Source organism: Eptatretus burgeri, chromosome 13 (assembly GCF_056783735.1).
Source record: "Eptatretus burgeri isolate ZD-2024b chromosome 13, Ebu_testis_v1, whole genome shotgun sequence".
Taxonomy (NCBI): Eukaryota; Metazoa; Chordata; class Myxini; order Myxiniformes; family Myxinidae; genus Eptatretus; species Eptatretus burgeri.
This window is the reverse complement of record NC_140973.1, coordinates 74,760,636-74,777,296: the sequence shown is the minus strand read 5'-3', so window position 1 is coordinate 74,777,296 and position 16,661 is coordinate 74,760,636. Positions and strand designations below refer to the sequence as shown.

The window sequence follows — 16,661 nt, the reverse complement described above, 5'->3', positions numbered from 1 at the left end:
TCACTCCCTCACACACTCTCACTCTCTTTCACACTCCCTCTCTCACACTTTCTCGCTCACTCTCTCTCACTCATTCTCTCTCTCACATTCACTCTCTCTCGCACTCTCTCCCTCACACTCTCTTTCTCTCTCTCTCTCTTACACACTCTCTTTCTCTCTCACTCCCTCTCACACTCTCCCTCTCTCATGCACACTCTCTCTCTCACTATCTCTCACCCTCCCCCCCTCTCTCTCTCTCTCACTCTCTCACTCTGTCACACTCACTCTCTCACGATCTCACACTCTCTCTCTCTCTCCTGCTCACACTCTCCCTCACTCTCTCTCTCACTCTGTCACACAACTCTCTCACTCACTCTGACTATCTCTCTCACTCTCTCACTCCTTCACACTCCCTCCCTCTCACACTCTCTCTCACTCTCACACTCCCCCTCTCTCTCTCACTCTACCTTACTCACTCTCCCTCCCTCTCCCCCTCTCTCTCCTTCTCACACACACTCTCTCTCTCTCTCTCACACTCTCTCCTTCACACTCCCTCCCTCACTCTCTCTCTCACTCTGTCACACTCTCTCTCACACACACACTCTCTCTCACACACATACTCTCTCTCACACTCTCTGTCCCTCTCACACACTCATTCTATCTCTCACTCACACTCTCACTCACTCACACACTCTCTCTCTTACACACTCTCTCTCACCCATTCTCTCTCACAATCTCACTCACTCTCGCACTCCCTCTCACTCCTTCACACTCCCTCCTCTCTCCCTCTCCCCCTCTCTCTCACTCTCACTGTCTCACTCACTCTCACTCTGTCACTCCTTCACACTCCTTCCCTCTCACTCCCTCACACACTCTCTCCCACTGTTTCCCACACTCTCACTCACTATCTCTCTCACTCTCTCTCTCTCACCCTCACTCCCTCTCCTTCTCACACACACTCACACACACTCTCTCTCTATCTCTCTCACACTCCCTCTCTCTCACTCACTCTTTCACTCTCTCTCCCTCACTCTCTCTCACACACCCTCTCTCTCACTCACACTCTCACACTCTCTCTCACTCACACACTCTCTCTTACTCTCTCACTCTCATTCACACTCTCTCACTCTCACACACTCTCACTCTCTCTCACTCACTCACTTTCTCTCACACTCTCACTCTCTCACACACTCTCTCTCACACTCTCTCCCACACTCTCTGACACTCTCACTCCCTCACACACTCTCACTCTCTTTCACACTCCCTCTCTCACACTTTCTCTCACACTCTCTCTCACTCTCTCCCTCACACTCTCTTTCTCTCTCACACACTCTCTTTCTCTCTCACTCCCTCTCACACTCTCTCTCTCTCACGCACACTCTCTCTCACTCTCCCTCTCTCACTCTGTCACACTCACTCACGATCTCTCACACTCTCTCTCTCCTGCTCACACTCTCCCTCACTCTCTCTCTCACTCTCAGTCACACAACTCTCTCACTCACTCTGACTATCTCTCTCACTCCTTCACACTCCTTCCCTCTCACACTCTCTCTCACTCTCACACTCCCCCTCTCTCTCTCTCTCTCTCTCTCTCACTCTACCTTACTCACTCTCTCCCTCTCACACTCACTCTCTCACACTCTCTCCCACACTCTCTGACACTCTCACTCACCCACTCTCTCCTTCTCACACACACTCTGTCTCACTGTCACTCCTTCACACTCCCCCCCTCTCTCACTCTCCCTCACTCACTCTCTCTCCCTCTCTCACTCCTTCACACTCCCTCCCTCTCTCTCCCTCTCCCCCCTCTATCACTCCTTCTCACACACTCTCTCTCACTCATTCACACTCTCGCACTCTCTCACACTCTCTCTCTCACTCTCTCTCTCACACTCTCTCTCACTCTCTCACACTCTCTCTCTCACTCTCACTCTCTTTCACACTCCCTCTCTCACACTCTCTCTCTCACTCTCACTCTCTTTCACACTCCCTCTCTCACACTCTCCCTCCTTCACACTCCCTCCCTCTCCCCCTCTCTCTCCTTCTCACACACACTCTCTCTCTCTCTCTCTCTCTCTCTCTCTCACACTCTCACTCGCTCTCCTTCACACTCCCTCCCTCTCACTCTCTCTCTCTCTCCCTCACTCTGTCACACTCTCTCTCTCACACACACACTCATTCTATCTCTCACTCACTCACACTCACACACTCTCTCTCTCACTCACACAATCTCACTCTCTCTTTCTCTCCCTCCTTCACACTCCCTCCCTCTCTCTCCCTCTCCCCCTCTCTCTCTCCTTCTCACACACACTCTCTCTCTCTCACTCACTCTCACTCTCTCCCAGACACGATCTCTCTCACGCTCTCTCGCTCTCACTCGCTCTCTCTCTCCCACCCACTCTGTCTCAATCCCTCACACTCCCTCTCTCTCACTCCCATACTCTCTCTCCCTCACAGTCTCTCTCACACTCCCTCTCACTTTCTCACACTCTCTCTCACTCTTTCACTCACACGCTCTCACACACTCTCACACCCACTCTCTCACTCACTCATACTCTCTCACTCCGCCACACTCCTTCCCTCTCTCTCCCTCTCCCCCTCTCTTTCTCTCCCCCTCTCACACCCACTCTTTCTCACTCACACACACTCTCTCTCTCTCTCACACACTCTTTCACTCTCTCTCCCTCACTCTCACTCACACTCTCTCTCTCTCACACTGTCTCTCGCTCTCTCACACTCTCACTCACACTCTGTTTTTCTCTCTCTTGCTCACATTCTCTCTCACACACACTCTCTCGCTCACTCTCACACACTCTCTCTCTCACACTCCCACTCCCTCACGCTCTCACTCATGCTCACACTCTCTCTCTCACACTCTCACTCTCTTTCACACTCTCTCGCTCACTCTCTCTCTCTCTCTCACTATTTTTCTCTCTCTCTCTCACACTCTCTCTCACACACTCTCTCTCACACACACTCACTCTCTCACTCATGCTCACACTCTTTCACACTCTCTCGCTCACACTCTCTCACTCATTCACATGCTCTCACACTCTTACTCTCTCTCACACTCTCACTCACTTTCTCTGTCACATTCTCACTCACACACTGTCTCCCTCCCCCCCTCTCTCTCTCCTTCTCACTCTCTCTCCTTCACTCTCTCTCACACACTCTCTCTCTCACTCTCACTCATTCTCTCTCACACTCTCTCTCTCACACTCTCTCTGACACTCTCACTCACTCACTTTCTCTCACTCACTCACCCACACTCCCTCCCCCTCTCACACTCTCTCTCACACACCCTCACTCTCTCTCACACTCTCTCTCACTAACTCTCACACACCCTCACTCTCTCTCTCTCTCTCTCTCTCTCTCTCTCTCTCTCTCACACTCTCTCTCTCTCTCTCTATCTCTCACACACTCTCTCTCTCTATCTCTCACACACTCTCTCTCTCTATCTCTCACACACTCTCTCTCTCTATCTCTCACACACTCTCTCTCTCTATCTCTCACACACTCTCTCTCTCTATCTCTCACACACTCTCTCTCTATCTCTCACTCCCTCTCACTCCTTCACACTCCCTCCCTCTCTCTCCTTCTCACACACACTCTCTCTCTCACTCACACACTCTCACTCACTCCGCCACACTCCCTCCCTCTCTCTCCCTCTCCCCTCTCCCCCCTTCTCTCTCTCTCCTTCTCACACACACTCTCTCTCACACTCACCCACACACTATCTCTCTCACGCACTCTCTCACACTCACACTCTCTCTCCCACTCTCTCTCAATCCCTCACACTCCCTCTCTCTCACTCTGTCACTCCTTCACACACTTTCTCACTCCCTCTCTCTCTCTCACACTCCCCCCCTCTCTCACTCTCCCTCACTCACTCTCACTCTCTCCCACACACTGTCTCTCTCACACTCTCTCTCACTCACACTCTCCCTCTCACTCGCTCTCTCTCCCACTCTGTCTCAATCCCTCACTCCCACACTCTCTCTCCCTCACAGTCTCTCTCACTTTCTGACACTCTCTCCCTCTCTCTCACACTCCCTCTCACTTTCTCACACTCTCTCCCACTCCCTCACACACTCTCTCACTTTCTGACACTCTCTCCCTCTCTCTCACACTCCCTCTCACTTTCTCACACTCTCTCCCACTCCCTCACACACTCTCTCTCACTCTTTCACTCACACGTTCTCACACACTCTCACTCTCCCCCCCTCTCTCTCTCCCTCTCCCCCTCTCGCACTCACACTCTCACACACTCTCGCTCTCTCTCTCACACTCTCATTCACACTCTCACGCTCACTCTCTCTCACTCTCTTTTTCTCTCTCTCCTTCCCTCACACTCACTCACTCTCTCACACCCACTCTCTCTCACTCATTCTCTCTCACAATCTCACATACTCTCACTGTCTCACTCTCCCACTCTCTCTCTCTCACTCCTTCACACTCCCTCCCTCTCTGTCCCTCTCCCCCTCTCTCTCTCTCACACTCTGTCACTCCTTCACTCGCTCTCTCTCACTCACTCACTCTCTTACTCCCACACTCTCTCTCACACTCTCACTCACACACTCTCACACCTACTCTCTCTCACTCACACTTGCTCTCTCACACCCACTCTCTCTCACTCACACTTGCTCTCTCACACCCTCTCTCACTCACTCTCTCTCTCACTCTCTCCACCACACTCCCTCCCTCTCTCTCCCTTTCCCCCCTCTCTCTCACACACACTCTCTCACACCCACTCTCTCACTCACACACTCTCTCACTCTCCTTTACACTCCCTCCCTCTCCTCCTCTCTCTCTCCTTCTCATACACACTCTTTCACACTCTCTAACTCACTCACTCTCTCACTCCCACAATTCTCACTCTCTCACACTCTCCCTCTCTCTCTCATACTCCCTCACACACTGTCTCTCTCACTCTTTCACTCACACACTCTCACTCTCTCTCACTTGCTCTCTCACCCTCTCTCTCACACACTCTTTCCCTCTTTCTCTCCCTCTCTCATACTCACTCACTCACTCCCACACTCTCACGATCTCACTCCCACAATTCTCACTCTCACACTCTCTCTCACTCACACTCTCTGACACTCTCACTCACTCTCACACTCTCTCTCACTCACACTCTCTGACACTCTCACTCACTCTCACACCCACTCTCTCACTCACTCTCTCTCACACTCTCTTTCACACTGTCTCTCGCTCTCTCACACTCTTTTTCTCTCTCTCTCTTAACTCACTCTCTCGCTCAATCTCACACTCACTCTCTCACACACTCTCACTCTCTCTCTCACACTCACTCTCTCGTGCTCTCTCCCTCACTTTCTCACACACTCTTTCACTCTATCTCCCTCACTCTCTCACACTCTCACTCTCCTTCACACTCCCTCCCTCTCTCTCCCTCTCCCCCTCTCTCTCTCCTTCTCACACACACTCTTTCACACTCTCTCACTCACTCCCACAATTCTCATTCTCTCACTCCCTCTCACACTCACACACTCTCTCTCACTCATTCACACTCTCGCACTTTCTCACTCTCACTCGCTCTCACACTCACTCTCTCTCACTCTCATACACTCTCTCGCATTCTCTCTCACATTCTCTCTCTCGCTCTCATACTCTCACTCACTCTCTCATACTCTCACTCTCTCACTCACTCTTTCACTCTCTCTCCCTCACTCTCACACCTCTCTTTCTCACACACTCTCTCACTCTTTCACTCTCTCTCCCTCACTCTCACACACTCACTCTCTCTCACTCATGCTCACACTCTCTCACTCTCTCACTCATGCTCACACTCCCTCTCTCACACACTCTCTCACCCACTCTCTCCCACCCTCACTCTCACACTTCCTCACACTCTCTCACTCCTTCACACACTCTCTCTCTCTCTCTCTCTCTCTCTCTCTCTCTCTCTCTCTCTCTCTCTCTCTCTCTCTCTCTCTCTCTCTCTCTCTCTCTCTCTCTCTCTCTCTCTCTCTCTCTCTCTTTCTCTCTCTCTCTCTCTCTCTCTCTCTCACTGTCTCTCACTCTCACACTCTCCCTCACACTCACTCTCTCTCTCTCTCTCACACTCACTCTGTCTCACACAGTCCCATAATTAATCTCTTTAGATCTCAATTCCCAACTTACTCACCCAAATATTAATCCATACATGTTCCCTTCAAGGAACAATATGCGATCGTCCTGGAAGAATGGGAACACATTCTGCTATCAAACATGTCATGGATGATAGGGTCCACAAGTCGAACTTGCTGATGTTTGTGCATGTTTGAATGTTTTATATGAATCATCCATTTCAGCAGGACATTTCTGACTTCTTTGTCCCCAAAGTCGAGCTCATGGAGGAGCTGGAACAGATATCTGATCAGGAAGTAACAGAACAAAAGGAAAATAGAGGGGGAGTGGGGGAAATGAGATGGGGGAAACACCAACAGCAGGTTTGAGGGACAAAATAGAGGCCGACTTGGAGAAATAATGGATGTGGGGAAGAATGAGGGGCGAGGGGAGGACACAGTAAACAAAAATGGACAAAGCCATAAATTGTCAAGAAGGAAAAACTGGAAATTGGGAGAGGTGAGTTTGGGAACTGTTTTGGAGGTGAGAAAAGATCATGGTTTTGGATTGGGGATGATCTGAGATGGTGATTAACAGCTGTCTTGAAAGACCTGGAGAGAAGAATGAGATTGGAGAGAATGTGGAAGTTTTTTTTCCCCAGATGGGAGTCAAGAGGAAATGAGTGGAGGTGAGCAGTTATTCTGGATTTTGCAAGTTTCATGAGAAGGGAGTTGCTGATGGACCCTGTGCACTTTTCAGAAAAATGAGAGGGGGAGTGGCGGGCAGAGTATGCAAAGAACAGGGGGTGCAGGACGTGGTGGAAGACAGAGACCACTGACCTTTCTACAATATGAAAGTGATAGGCCCATGGACTCAGCTTCAGCTTGGAGATTCCAATCATCTTGAGCCTTGGTTTGGAATCCACAGGAAAATCTTGGAAATCCATGGCGACAAGCTGAGCAAGATGCGAGGCAGGGGCACCAGCTCAGAGGGGAGAGCAGTACTCCATCAAGTTGTGGATGAAGGCCTTGTGGGTGGATAAGAGTTCTATAAGAGTAAAACAGTTTATAGCGATAACCCTTGGAAGAATTTGAAATTGCTTTTTTCACCAACATCAGTCATCATGTACCAACAGCTCGAGTGCAATGTTTGATTATTAAATGGTGAGTCGGATAGTTCATTTGGTACTGACAGTTTCTGTGTTCCATCGATGGGGAGTGCAATCTGACGAAACCTTACATTGTGGTGTGGTGGAAACAGAAGGTACTCTGTCCATTTTGAAACCATGTGCATGTAAAATATCTCAGACCATGCCTTTAGGCCAGTGTCTTGGCCAAAAAAACGATGTCATAAATCAATGAGAACGGCACTCAGTGGAGTACATCACTCCACCAGGCTGAACAGTTTACATTTTCTATCCCACCGATAGGCTGGATCTGGATCCAGATCCTCACCAAAATCGAATCGGCTTGTCCTCGTCACCTAACTCATCGACCAAATTTTGTTAAAACCCGTCTATAACTTTTTGAGATATCGTGCTACACTGTATATTGTTTTTGGCCCCATCTCTCAATTATGAAGAAGACCTTTAAAAATTAACAAATCTTAGTATCCAGCTCCGGATCTTCACCAAAATATAATGAATTCGTCCATGTCACACATCTAACCTGTCCACCCAATTTTGTCTGAATCCGTCCATAACTTTTTGAGATGTCTTGCTTGCAGACAGATTTTTGAAGTGATTCTTCACCATTGAGAGATGGGGCCAAAAACGATATTGTTATGCGTTCAGTGCGAGAGCCATCACGAGGGGGTTTTCTCAAACCACACCGCTCAATCTCTGACCCTGCAGCCCTCAGCCAAGGATAACTCCGCGACCCGATGTGGGATATCAGTGGGATACAAAACGTAAACTGTTCAGCCGAGTGGAGGTATGTGCTCTACTGAGTGCCGTTCTAGTTTATGTATGACTAGCAAAAGTAACTTGCTTTGCTGACGGATTTTAAAGGCTTTGGTGTGACTCAGCCAGGATTCGAATCACCAATTTCCTCGACTTGGGGAAGATGCTCTAACCATTACACCACTGAGGTTCTCATATCTATCCTAACCTTGCTCAAAACGTGTAATGCCTCATCGATAGCCGTGCAGGTGCTAATTGTCCAGTTTGATGGTGAAGTGCAAGTCAGTTGTGATTTACTTGGATACGTGTGTATGTTTGCATGTGACAGATCAAGCAGAAGTTGGAGCAACTGAGAGAGAAATGGCAGGAAATGCTGACAACCTGGACAAATCGCCTGGATTGGCTTTTACTGTGTATGTCCTCACCTCGATTGTACTCCTTCGTCACCGTTTATAGCAAATCTATTGCTGGTATTTCCTTGGCCTGGTGGTTGCTTAGTGGTTAGGATAGCTGGCTTGGGATCTTAGGGTCCTGAGTTTGAGCCCCTGTCGGCTGTTGAATTAACACCAGGTGGGGGTTGACTCAGCCTGTCATCCTTCTGAGGTCGGCAAAATGAGTACCATTGTCATGGTAATAGGGGCATTGCATCAGTGGCACAGCCGAACCCTCTGCCAATGATACAACCGACAGCCTTGTGCTGCATACGAAGGAAAAGGAAGAGGAGGCTGGTATTTCCTGTGAATTTCCTTTAAATTTTATGACCTTGATGTCTTCTGCAGCAGTGGCAGATTAATGCACGGGCACGCAGGGCCTGTTCCCAGGGGCCCCCGAGCTAAACGTGGGCCCCAGGCAACGGCGCCGTGAGGGCCATGTAACCCAGGCAAATGCATGGAACTGCACATGACCGATCGTGGTTCGATACACAATCTTTCGAGACGCACCCCCCAACCCCCGAGAGTGGATTCTCACTTTGCCGACAAACCGTATCAATTTGTGAGTGGTGATGGACACACTGCAAAGTTTAGGGTTCCATCTCAAAGAAAGAAAGCAAACACGTTATGAATTGATGGAAAAAAAACAATGTTTTCCCTGATGTATCACAAGACAGGACCAAGTTAGTAGAGAAAACCAGAGAGTTGGTGTCAAAGCCACCCAATGCTCGCCTGTTTATACATTTATCGTTTTTAAAAGACTAGTCTAATAATATTTTTTATAAAGCATTGCAGTGAAGTCTGATCCAAATAATTTTAAAGTAATATATGTATTTGTACATTGTAATCAGTAAAAAATAGTGTGGTCGATAAAAACATTAGAAAGAAAATAACTTGCATGAAAAACTTTAACATTTTCACGCTCACGCTGACACTGGGGGTATCGCTATAGCTCTCTGTTCTTCGAACAGGCGAGCTAACAAGTGGAATAACAACATTTATTATGTATGCAAATGTAACGATAATCATAAATATATTTGTAAAATTCCTCAAGTTAATACATATGGATATTGTATAGAAACCACACTATGATTTATTGTATGATCACAAAACACCCCTCATTAATAAATGGACTAACCCGTGCACAACGCGGAAACATTGAAGTTTTTAAAATCAGAAGTGTGTTAAAGCACCTGTCCCAAGGATGAAGCAAAACTACCCGAGCGGTGCTGAAAAGCAAACAATATCTCAACGAAAGGCGAAAAGGGTTGAAAATCACCCGAAATCAACTTTTTCATTAAACAAACGGCAGAACCAGAAAAACGTCTTCGGTCTAGCACGTCCAGCGTGTGTTCCATTACCAATCAGCTTGCTTAACCAGCCGTTCCTTATCAACCGTTGCACTGGACTGCTTGCTTCAGTGCCTAAAGGGGCTGTCACACCTTGCCGATTTCGCCAGCGTTTGCCGATTTATGAAAAATTTGTCTAAAACGCTGGCACACGTCCATTACGTTATGGGTACGTTATGTGTACATTAGTTGCACGCTGAAAAACACTACCATAGGTCGTATTACGCTGGTTTAAAACGTTGTACTTTTTGGTTGTCCAAAAAAATTTGCATGCTTGAAATTTTACGACGTACTCGGCGTTTGGCTCACACGTTCCGCTATGCTGGCCATAAGTTGTAGGCACGTTATGCGATCGTTGACACACGTTAATTGTATATGTTACTCATAAGCCGAAACATGTAGAGGTAACATTCGCGTACCCGAAACTTATTTCTCACCTATGAGTAACGTTTTGTAAGCACGCTACACAAACGTTGTTCACACTTCGCAACACGCTACTTGAAAGTTCCTCATCCGTCGAAACACATCAAAGTAATGTTTAGGGTACCCGTGACTTATTTATAACCTATGAATAACGTGCTTGGGAATTATTACGCTATGCATACGCTTGATTATCGTTGGGCATAGGTTGTGGACGACGAAAACACGATAAACAATTGTTGGTATACCTTATCTATAAGTTATCGAAGCGTTCTGTGTTCATTACTTGTACATTATGCATTTGTCAAAGTCGTTTTTAATACTTTACAAAGTAAAACAAAGAAATATTTCATCGTGGGAATGAGGAAAAAAAATTAGCCAAAAAGAACATCAAACAATGGTGCAAAGTAGTCTCCTATTCGTGGACGATAAGAGGATCCATCATCACCCACACCCTCCCCATCACGCTCACATACTACTACTGACATAGACATACGACTACTACCAATGCTACTACTACAACTACTATTACTACTGTCACACACACCAGCTACTACTAATAGTATTACTACTACTGATACTACTGGCATTGACATCTACTCAACATGGAGTCTGGAACAATGATGGGTTCCTCTTGTGAAGCCCATTTGTATATACCAATTCCCCTTAACGCTGCCAATACGCCATTACACGGTAGATGTAAGTTAGAAACACGTTCACTAAGTGCTGTGGTCGTCCGGAAGATGTCAATCTAATTCGTCTACATACGACAATGTGCGTTTTAGATACGTTACAAATAGGTTCATAGCATGTTACTCAAAGGTTAGAAGCACGTTATACTTAGGTTCAAAGCATGCTACACATAGGTTAAACGCACGTTACTCATAGGTTCATAGCACACTAGTCATTAGTTCAAGGCAAGTTACAAATAGGTTCAATGCACGTTACTCATAGGTTTCAAGCACGTTAAACATCGGTTCAGAGCACGCTACTCATAGGTTAAAAGGACGTTACCCATTGGTTGAAAATTAGGTTGCGGGTATATTAAATATTACCTTGACGTGTTTCGACTTATGAGTAACCGACAAGTAACGTGTGTCCGTCGTGTGTAAACGATCGCGGAGCGTGCCAGGAACATATGACAACGCATGCGGAACATGTTAGCCATATGCCGAGTACGTCGTAAAATTTTCAACATGCTTGAAATTTCATGACGTATTACACGTACCACGTAATATGACAGCATACTTCATTGTTTTCCAGCCAACTCTTAACGTATACACAACTTACCTATACCGTGTTTGACGTGCGCCTAGCATTTTAGACACATTTTTCATAGGTCGGCATACGCTGGCAAAATCGTCAAGGTGTGACTGCGATGTTAACACTTCAAATTCTCAGGCGGTTATGATTTAAATCGGCGTCCGGCAGGTTCTTAACAGGCTACGCCACGAGTTCGCCGGCGATACGTTTAGCGCGCTATGCGTAAGTTAAACTATCGTTGGGCATAGGTTGTGAACGCCGACAACAGGCTAAGCATTCGTTGGTAAAAGTTATCAATAATACAACGAAACGTTCTGTGCCCGTAACTAATATGTTATGCATACGACCAACACGTTATGAATACGCCCAAAACTTTAAAAAAACATCAAAATTTCAGCGTACGCCAACGTTTTACATACATTTTTATACGTTGCCATTGCTGGCTAAAACGTCAAGGTGTGACAGGGCCCTAAGCCACTTGGCGAGCTCTCTACAAGAAACTTTTCGCTCTTCCACGAGCCTCGTCTAAGTATTCAAAAAAAAGATGCCAATAAAAACTTGGGAACTGAACACACCCCCTGCTCGTACTAGGGTGTGTTCCATTACCAATCAGCTTGTAGAACACTCACCAATTGGCTTAAGCACTCAAGCAAGCACTCCAACTAAACGGTTGATGAGGAACGGTTGGCTTGGCAAGCAATAGCCAGCTAATTGGTAATGGAACACCTTAACACGGCAGGTTTTTTTTCCAAGCCAGGGAGAAACGCAACAAAACATGGGATTTCCTCTGGATTTTTTGCAGTCGAGTCGAAAGAAACAGGCTGAGCAAGTGTGAAGATATCACGGTGTCCTCTTTTTGGGGCCTTTTTGTTGGGCGAAAATAACACGGATTCCTCTTTTCTTTTCTTTCTTGGACGTTTTGGGCCTAACTGTTTTTTGTGCCCAGGGATCCAATAAATCATAATCTACCTCTGTGCTGCTGCTGCCTACAGTCACAGACTTCTTATAATAACCTGGACCAGCAATGCCATCTACTCGCAGCAGTGAGAACTGAAGTCACCGGAAATGGCTCAGCGGCCATGTTGCGTTGCCACTCGCTCGTCGCGCGCAATTCAAAAAACCTGTAGACGCATTAAGAGTTTTAACTATTTTGCCAGTATTTTGAACCGGTAAACGTAAAAATACCACAGTGCGTGGCGTTCAGATGCAGTAATAAGTCTGGGAAGAGCTCCACATGCACCTTTCATCGGTAAGAATGCGATTATTGATGCTTTTTTTTTTCTTTCAATCGTCAATCTATTTGTAGAGTATTATTTTAAGAAGTTACAATTTAAACGCTAAACGCCAGTATAACAATCTAAATGATGGCAAAGTACAGTCGATAATTTGAAAGAAAATGTAAAAAAACGATATTATCCAGGAATACGCCGGAAATGACTTTTCCAGGCATCTAGAATTCATTTTTTTCCCGAGATTCATTCCCCCCATCGACCGCCGTGGCTGCGTAAATAGTTGGGCAGGTAGCTCACAATATTTGTCCATTTGGGGGCACAGGCCCTCCCTATTCAGAGGGTCCTGGCTCCGCAGTCCACCGAAGTCGATGTTACCCCCAAAATCGTTTTGCTTCCTCCGCGCCTTAGGGTTAGGGGTCGTATCTATCTTGATATCAGTGATCACATGTTTGAGACGGAGGCAAACTGTAATCATGTATTTTCTCTCATATAGCACATCTGTGAGTGCTATACAAAGATTCGTCTCCACCATGTTGTTCGAACCATGAACACTGGATTGAAAGATAAACCCATCAGGAAACTAGAGGGGGAGCACTCGGGAGAGTGCAAAACTTCCACCGTCAATACTGCTGGGTCACTCAAGTGAACCTTATATCTTATTCATTAAATATGATGTCAACAGTGCTGACAGTTATAGTTCTTTTCTCCAACATTTTTTTTTGGGGGGGGCGGGCGAGGAGGGGTTGGAAATCACTTAAAACATGTAAAAATGCAAAAAAAATGCAAAAAAAATGCAAAAAAAATCTAAATTTTGTTGAAAAAAAAATTGCAAATTTTTTTCTTTTTTTGGGGGGGGGGGGTTGGAAATCACTTAAAACATGCAGAAATGCAAAAAAAAAAATTTTTTTGGGGGGGTTTATTTTTTTGGGGGGAGGTTGGAAATCACTTAAAACGTAAAAATGCAAAAAAAATCAATTTTTTTTTCTCAAACAATTTTTTTGGGGAGGTTGGAAATTACATCAAATATGTAGAAATGCAAAAAAAAATTTTTTTCCTTTTTTTTCGGTGGGGGTAAATTTTTTTGGGGGTGGGGGGTTGGAAATCACTTAAAACATGTGGAAATGCAAAAAAAAAAATATTTCTCTTAATTTTTTTTGGGGGGGTAACAATTTTTTGTGGGGGGGGGGGGGTTGGAAATCACTTAAAACATGTAGAAATGCAAAAAAAAAAAAATTCTCTATTTTTTCTTTGGGGGGAGGGTAAAAAAAAATTGGGGGGGGGGGGTTGGAAATCACTTAAAACATGTAGAAATGCAAAAAAAAAAATTTTTCTCTAACAATTTTTGGGGGGGGGGGCAAGTCCAAAATTTAATGGCATGATCCTTGGACCATACCTAACCCCCCCACCAAGTTTCGTCGAAATCCATCGAGGAGTTTTTCCGTAATACTGTTCACAAACAAACAAACAAACAAACAGAAAGGGGTGAAAACAGTAACCTCCATCCATCTTCGAAGATGGCGGAGGTTAAAAATTCAGCAAACTGATCCTATTTGCACATCAATAGTTTACTAACCATTTGCATTGAAGTGTTTCTCCTTGGTTTCGACATATCTTATGTTTCAACCAACTGCGATTATAATAGTCGATCGTCATCTTCTATCGGTCAATGCATATTAAACCAGTCTCATTCGTGTGAAGATTATAGATCATGTTTATTAAGGTTGTCCAATGTCTGTTCAATGTTTTCATGATTGATCAATATATTATAGGCCATACAGGGTAGCTTTAAGCAACCCACTATGGCCTATAATATATTGATAAATCATGAAAACATTAATGAGACTGTTACTGGTTCAATATGCTTCGACCTACTACAGAAAGCTCCCCTCGATAATATACACATATTAATAGGGGGCCATAGGTTAGTCTGTAGATTATAGATCATATTTATTAAGGTTGTCCGATGTCTGTTCAATGTTTTGATGATTGGTCAATATATTATTAATTATAGGCCATGAGGCCTGTTATTATAGGGGGTAGCTGAAAGCTACCTCCTTATGGCCTATAATAATACAAATATTATAGGCCATAGGGGGTTAGCTATACACATTACACTGATTATCATCAACACATTACACTGATTATCATCAGATCATATGACATATGATATGATAATAATCATTCATGAGAATTATGACACCTCGTACTCACTCACCTTATTGATTCGTGCTGCAGAGCTTATATTAGCTTGGTAGTGATAATGGGCGGCGGAGACTGCTGTTAGTGAAATGAAAATCCTGTTCTTCTTATGAAGCTGTACAAAAAAGTTGTTTCCAGCGAGAAATTCGGCACAGATTAATATATTCAATCTGTGAATTCGGATTGGCAACGCAACATGGCGACTTCAGTCGATAGAGGCCATTGCTGGTCCAGGTTATTATAAGAAGTCCGTGCCTACGGTAGATACGGAGGCACAGAGATGGGATGTGATAAATTGCATGCTTGAGAAAATGACATAGCAATGACTTGAGCATTGCAGGAATTCATGATCAGGCAAGACTAAAGACTCTATCGAAGGGAAGGAAGGGATTGTATAGTTTATCTCTTGTCGAAGAACAACACGAGAGTCGTATATAGATCAATTTCACCATATTTTGTGAATGACCAGGCTTATTCATTGTGACTCTTTATGTCCTCACTCTCTTTTCCCAGTGGAGGAAAGCGGGTGTTTTGAAAGAGCAGCTGCTGCAGCTGAGGCCTGGCTCAGCAGCCAGGAAGTTCTGGCAAGTAGTGGAGAGCTTGGAATGAGTGCACCCGAGGTGGAAGACCTTTTGCGTCGCCACGAACGGTTTGAACGTGCAGTGCACAATGCTTGGGAGGCCCGAATTACCAAGCTTGCTCGGCCCACGGGGGTGAGGAGCATTTCCGATTGGTTTTTATTGTGGTTCATAAGCAAATTATCTTTGTGGACAATCCTGTTCGAAAAGATCTTCCTTGTCTTATGATTGATCCAATGACCCCCCCCCCGCCCCCCCCCGAATGCATCTGAACCCCTCTTCACTTCATCTGCAATGGTGCTGCAACTGCAATCGAGTGGCTCTCTGTTGTAAACCCAATCACATCGCCTTGAAAACAGTACATCGACATCATAAAATGTCGGCATCAAATAATCTGGGAGCCATTCATATCGACCGGACTGTCTCCGTATTTGTCGCGAGGTTATCAGTGACGCTTCGCTCGCCGGATATCGCCGTGTTAATGGGCAGGAAATGCCCTTCACACATTGCTCGATCAACGACAGTACGTTTTAACCCAAATGTGGAACAAATAACCAATGAACGGTTGGATCAATCAACACATGCAAGTGCAGTAGGGTGTTTCACAAAATTTCTTTTCACAAAATTTTGGCACATTGCTTTTTGTCTTGTTCCAATTGGCATTGTAAGCATCTGTACCAAAATGGAGTCAATTGCTGCACATTTAGGGGTGGCACACTTTTTCACAATCTTGACGTTTTTTTCCTATTATCAGGAATAATGGCATCAAGAAAGAAATGTAACTTGCTCGAGAAGCCCCCTTTACCTTCCATTTTCGGAGCTCGCCTTCCCTCAAAGGAGCAAGTGCTACTCCACCTCCTCTATCATATTGAAGAGGTGAAGGCATTATCAAAGGCCACAACAGCAACAATGGATGAAGTAAAGAAGATATGGGAGAAAGCCAGTTTACCGACAATGACAGATGCCAATCTTCGAAAAAAGATCAAGAAGCTGTATGCGGAGTACAAGAAACTCATAAAAGAGAAAAACAGAGAGACTGATGGAGCTCTTTTACGTCGTGAAACTTGGCTAGGGGATCTTCAGGACCTCTTCGATATTGCTGCAGCAAACATATTCGACCTGAAGATCCCCGAAGAAGACAAAGAATTTCTAAGGCGCCAAAGAGAAGACCGGATGTCATGCTCTTTTGGATGTGTAGACAAGGTTCAGCAAGGGAAGGATAAGAGAAAGAGGGCAAGAGA

General features: G+C 45.5%; 2 protein-coding genes and 1 long non-coding RNA gene across 4 annotated transcripts in view; 1 reads left to right on the top strand and 2 right to left on the bottom strand.

Moving 5' to 3' along the window:
* Nucleotides 1-16,661, top strand: part of LOC147014799 (spectrin beta chain, non-erythrocytic 1-like) — a 116,195-nt gene that overhangs the window by 92,956 nt on the left and 6,578 nt on the right. The window contains exons 30-31 of the mRNA XM_085853084.1: nucleotides 8,277-8,361; nucleotides 15,356-15,555. Of these exons, the coding sequence (XP_085709210.1) occupies nucleotides 8,277-8,361; nucleotides 15,356-15,555 (285 nt within the window). The remainder of the gene's footprint in view (nucleotides 1-8,276; nucleotides 8,362-15,355; nucleotides 15,556-16,661) is intronic.
* APLF (aprataxin and PNKP like factor) overlaps nucleotides 6,804-16,661 on the bottom strand; it is a 54,790-nt gene continuing 44,932 nt past the window's right edge. For both annotated transcript variants that reach the window (XM_085853080.1, XM_085853081.1), the window contains exon 10: nucleotides 6,804-7,075. In XM_085853080.1, coding sequence (XP_085709206.1) covers nucleotides 6,804-7,075 — 272 coding nt within the window. The remainder of the gene's footprint in view (nucleotides 7,076-16,661) is intronic.
* LOC147014800 (uncharacterized) lies at nucleotides 9,012-15,362 on the bottom strand. The gene is made up of 2 exons (XR_015050914.1): nucleotides 15,098-15,362; nucleotides 9,012-12,397 (listed from the first exon to the last, which is right to left on the bottom strand). It is a non-coding gene; the product is annotated as an uncharacterized LOC147014800 (long non-coding RNA).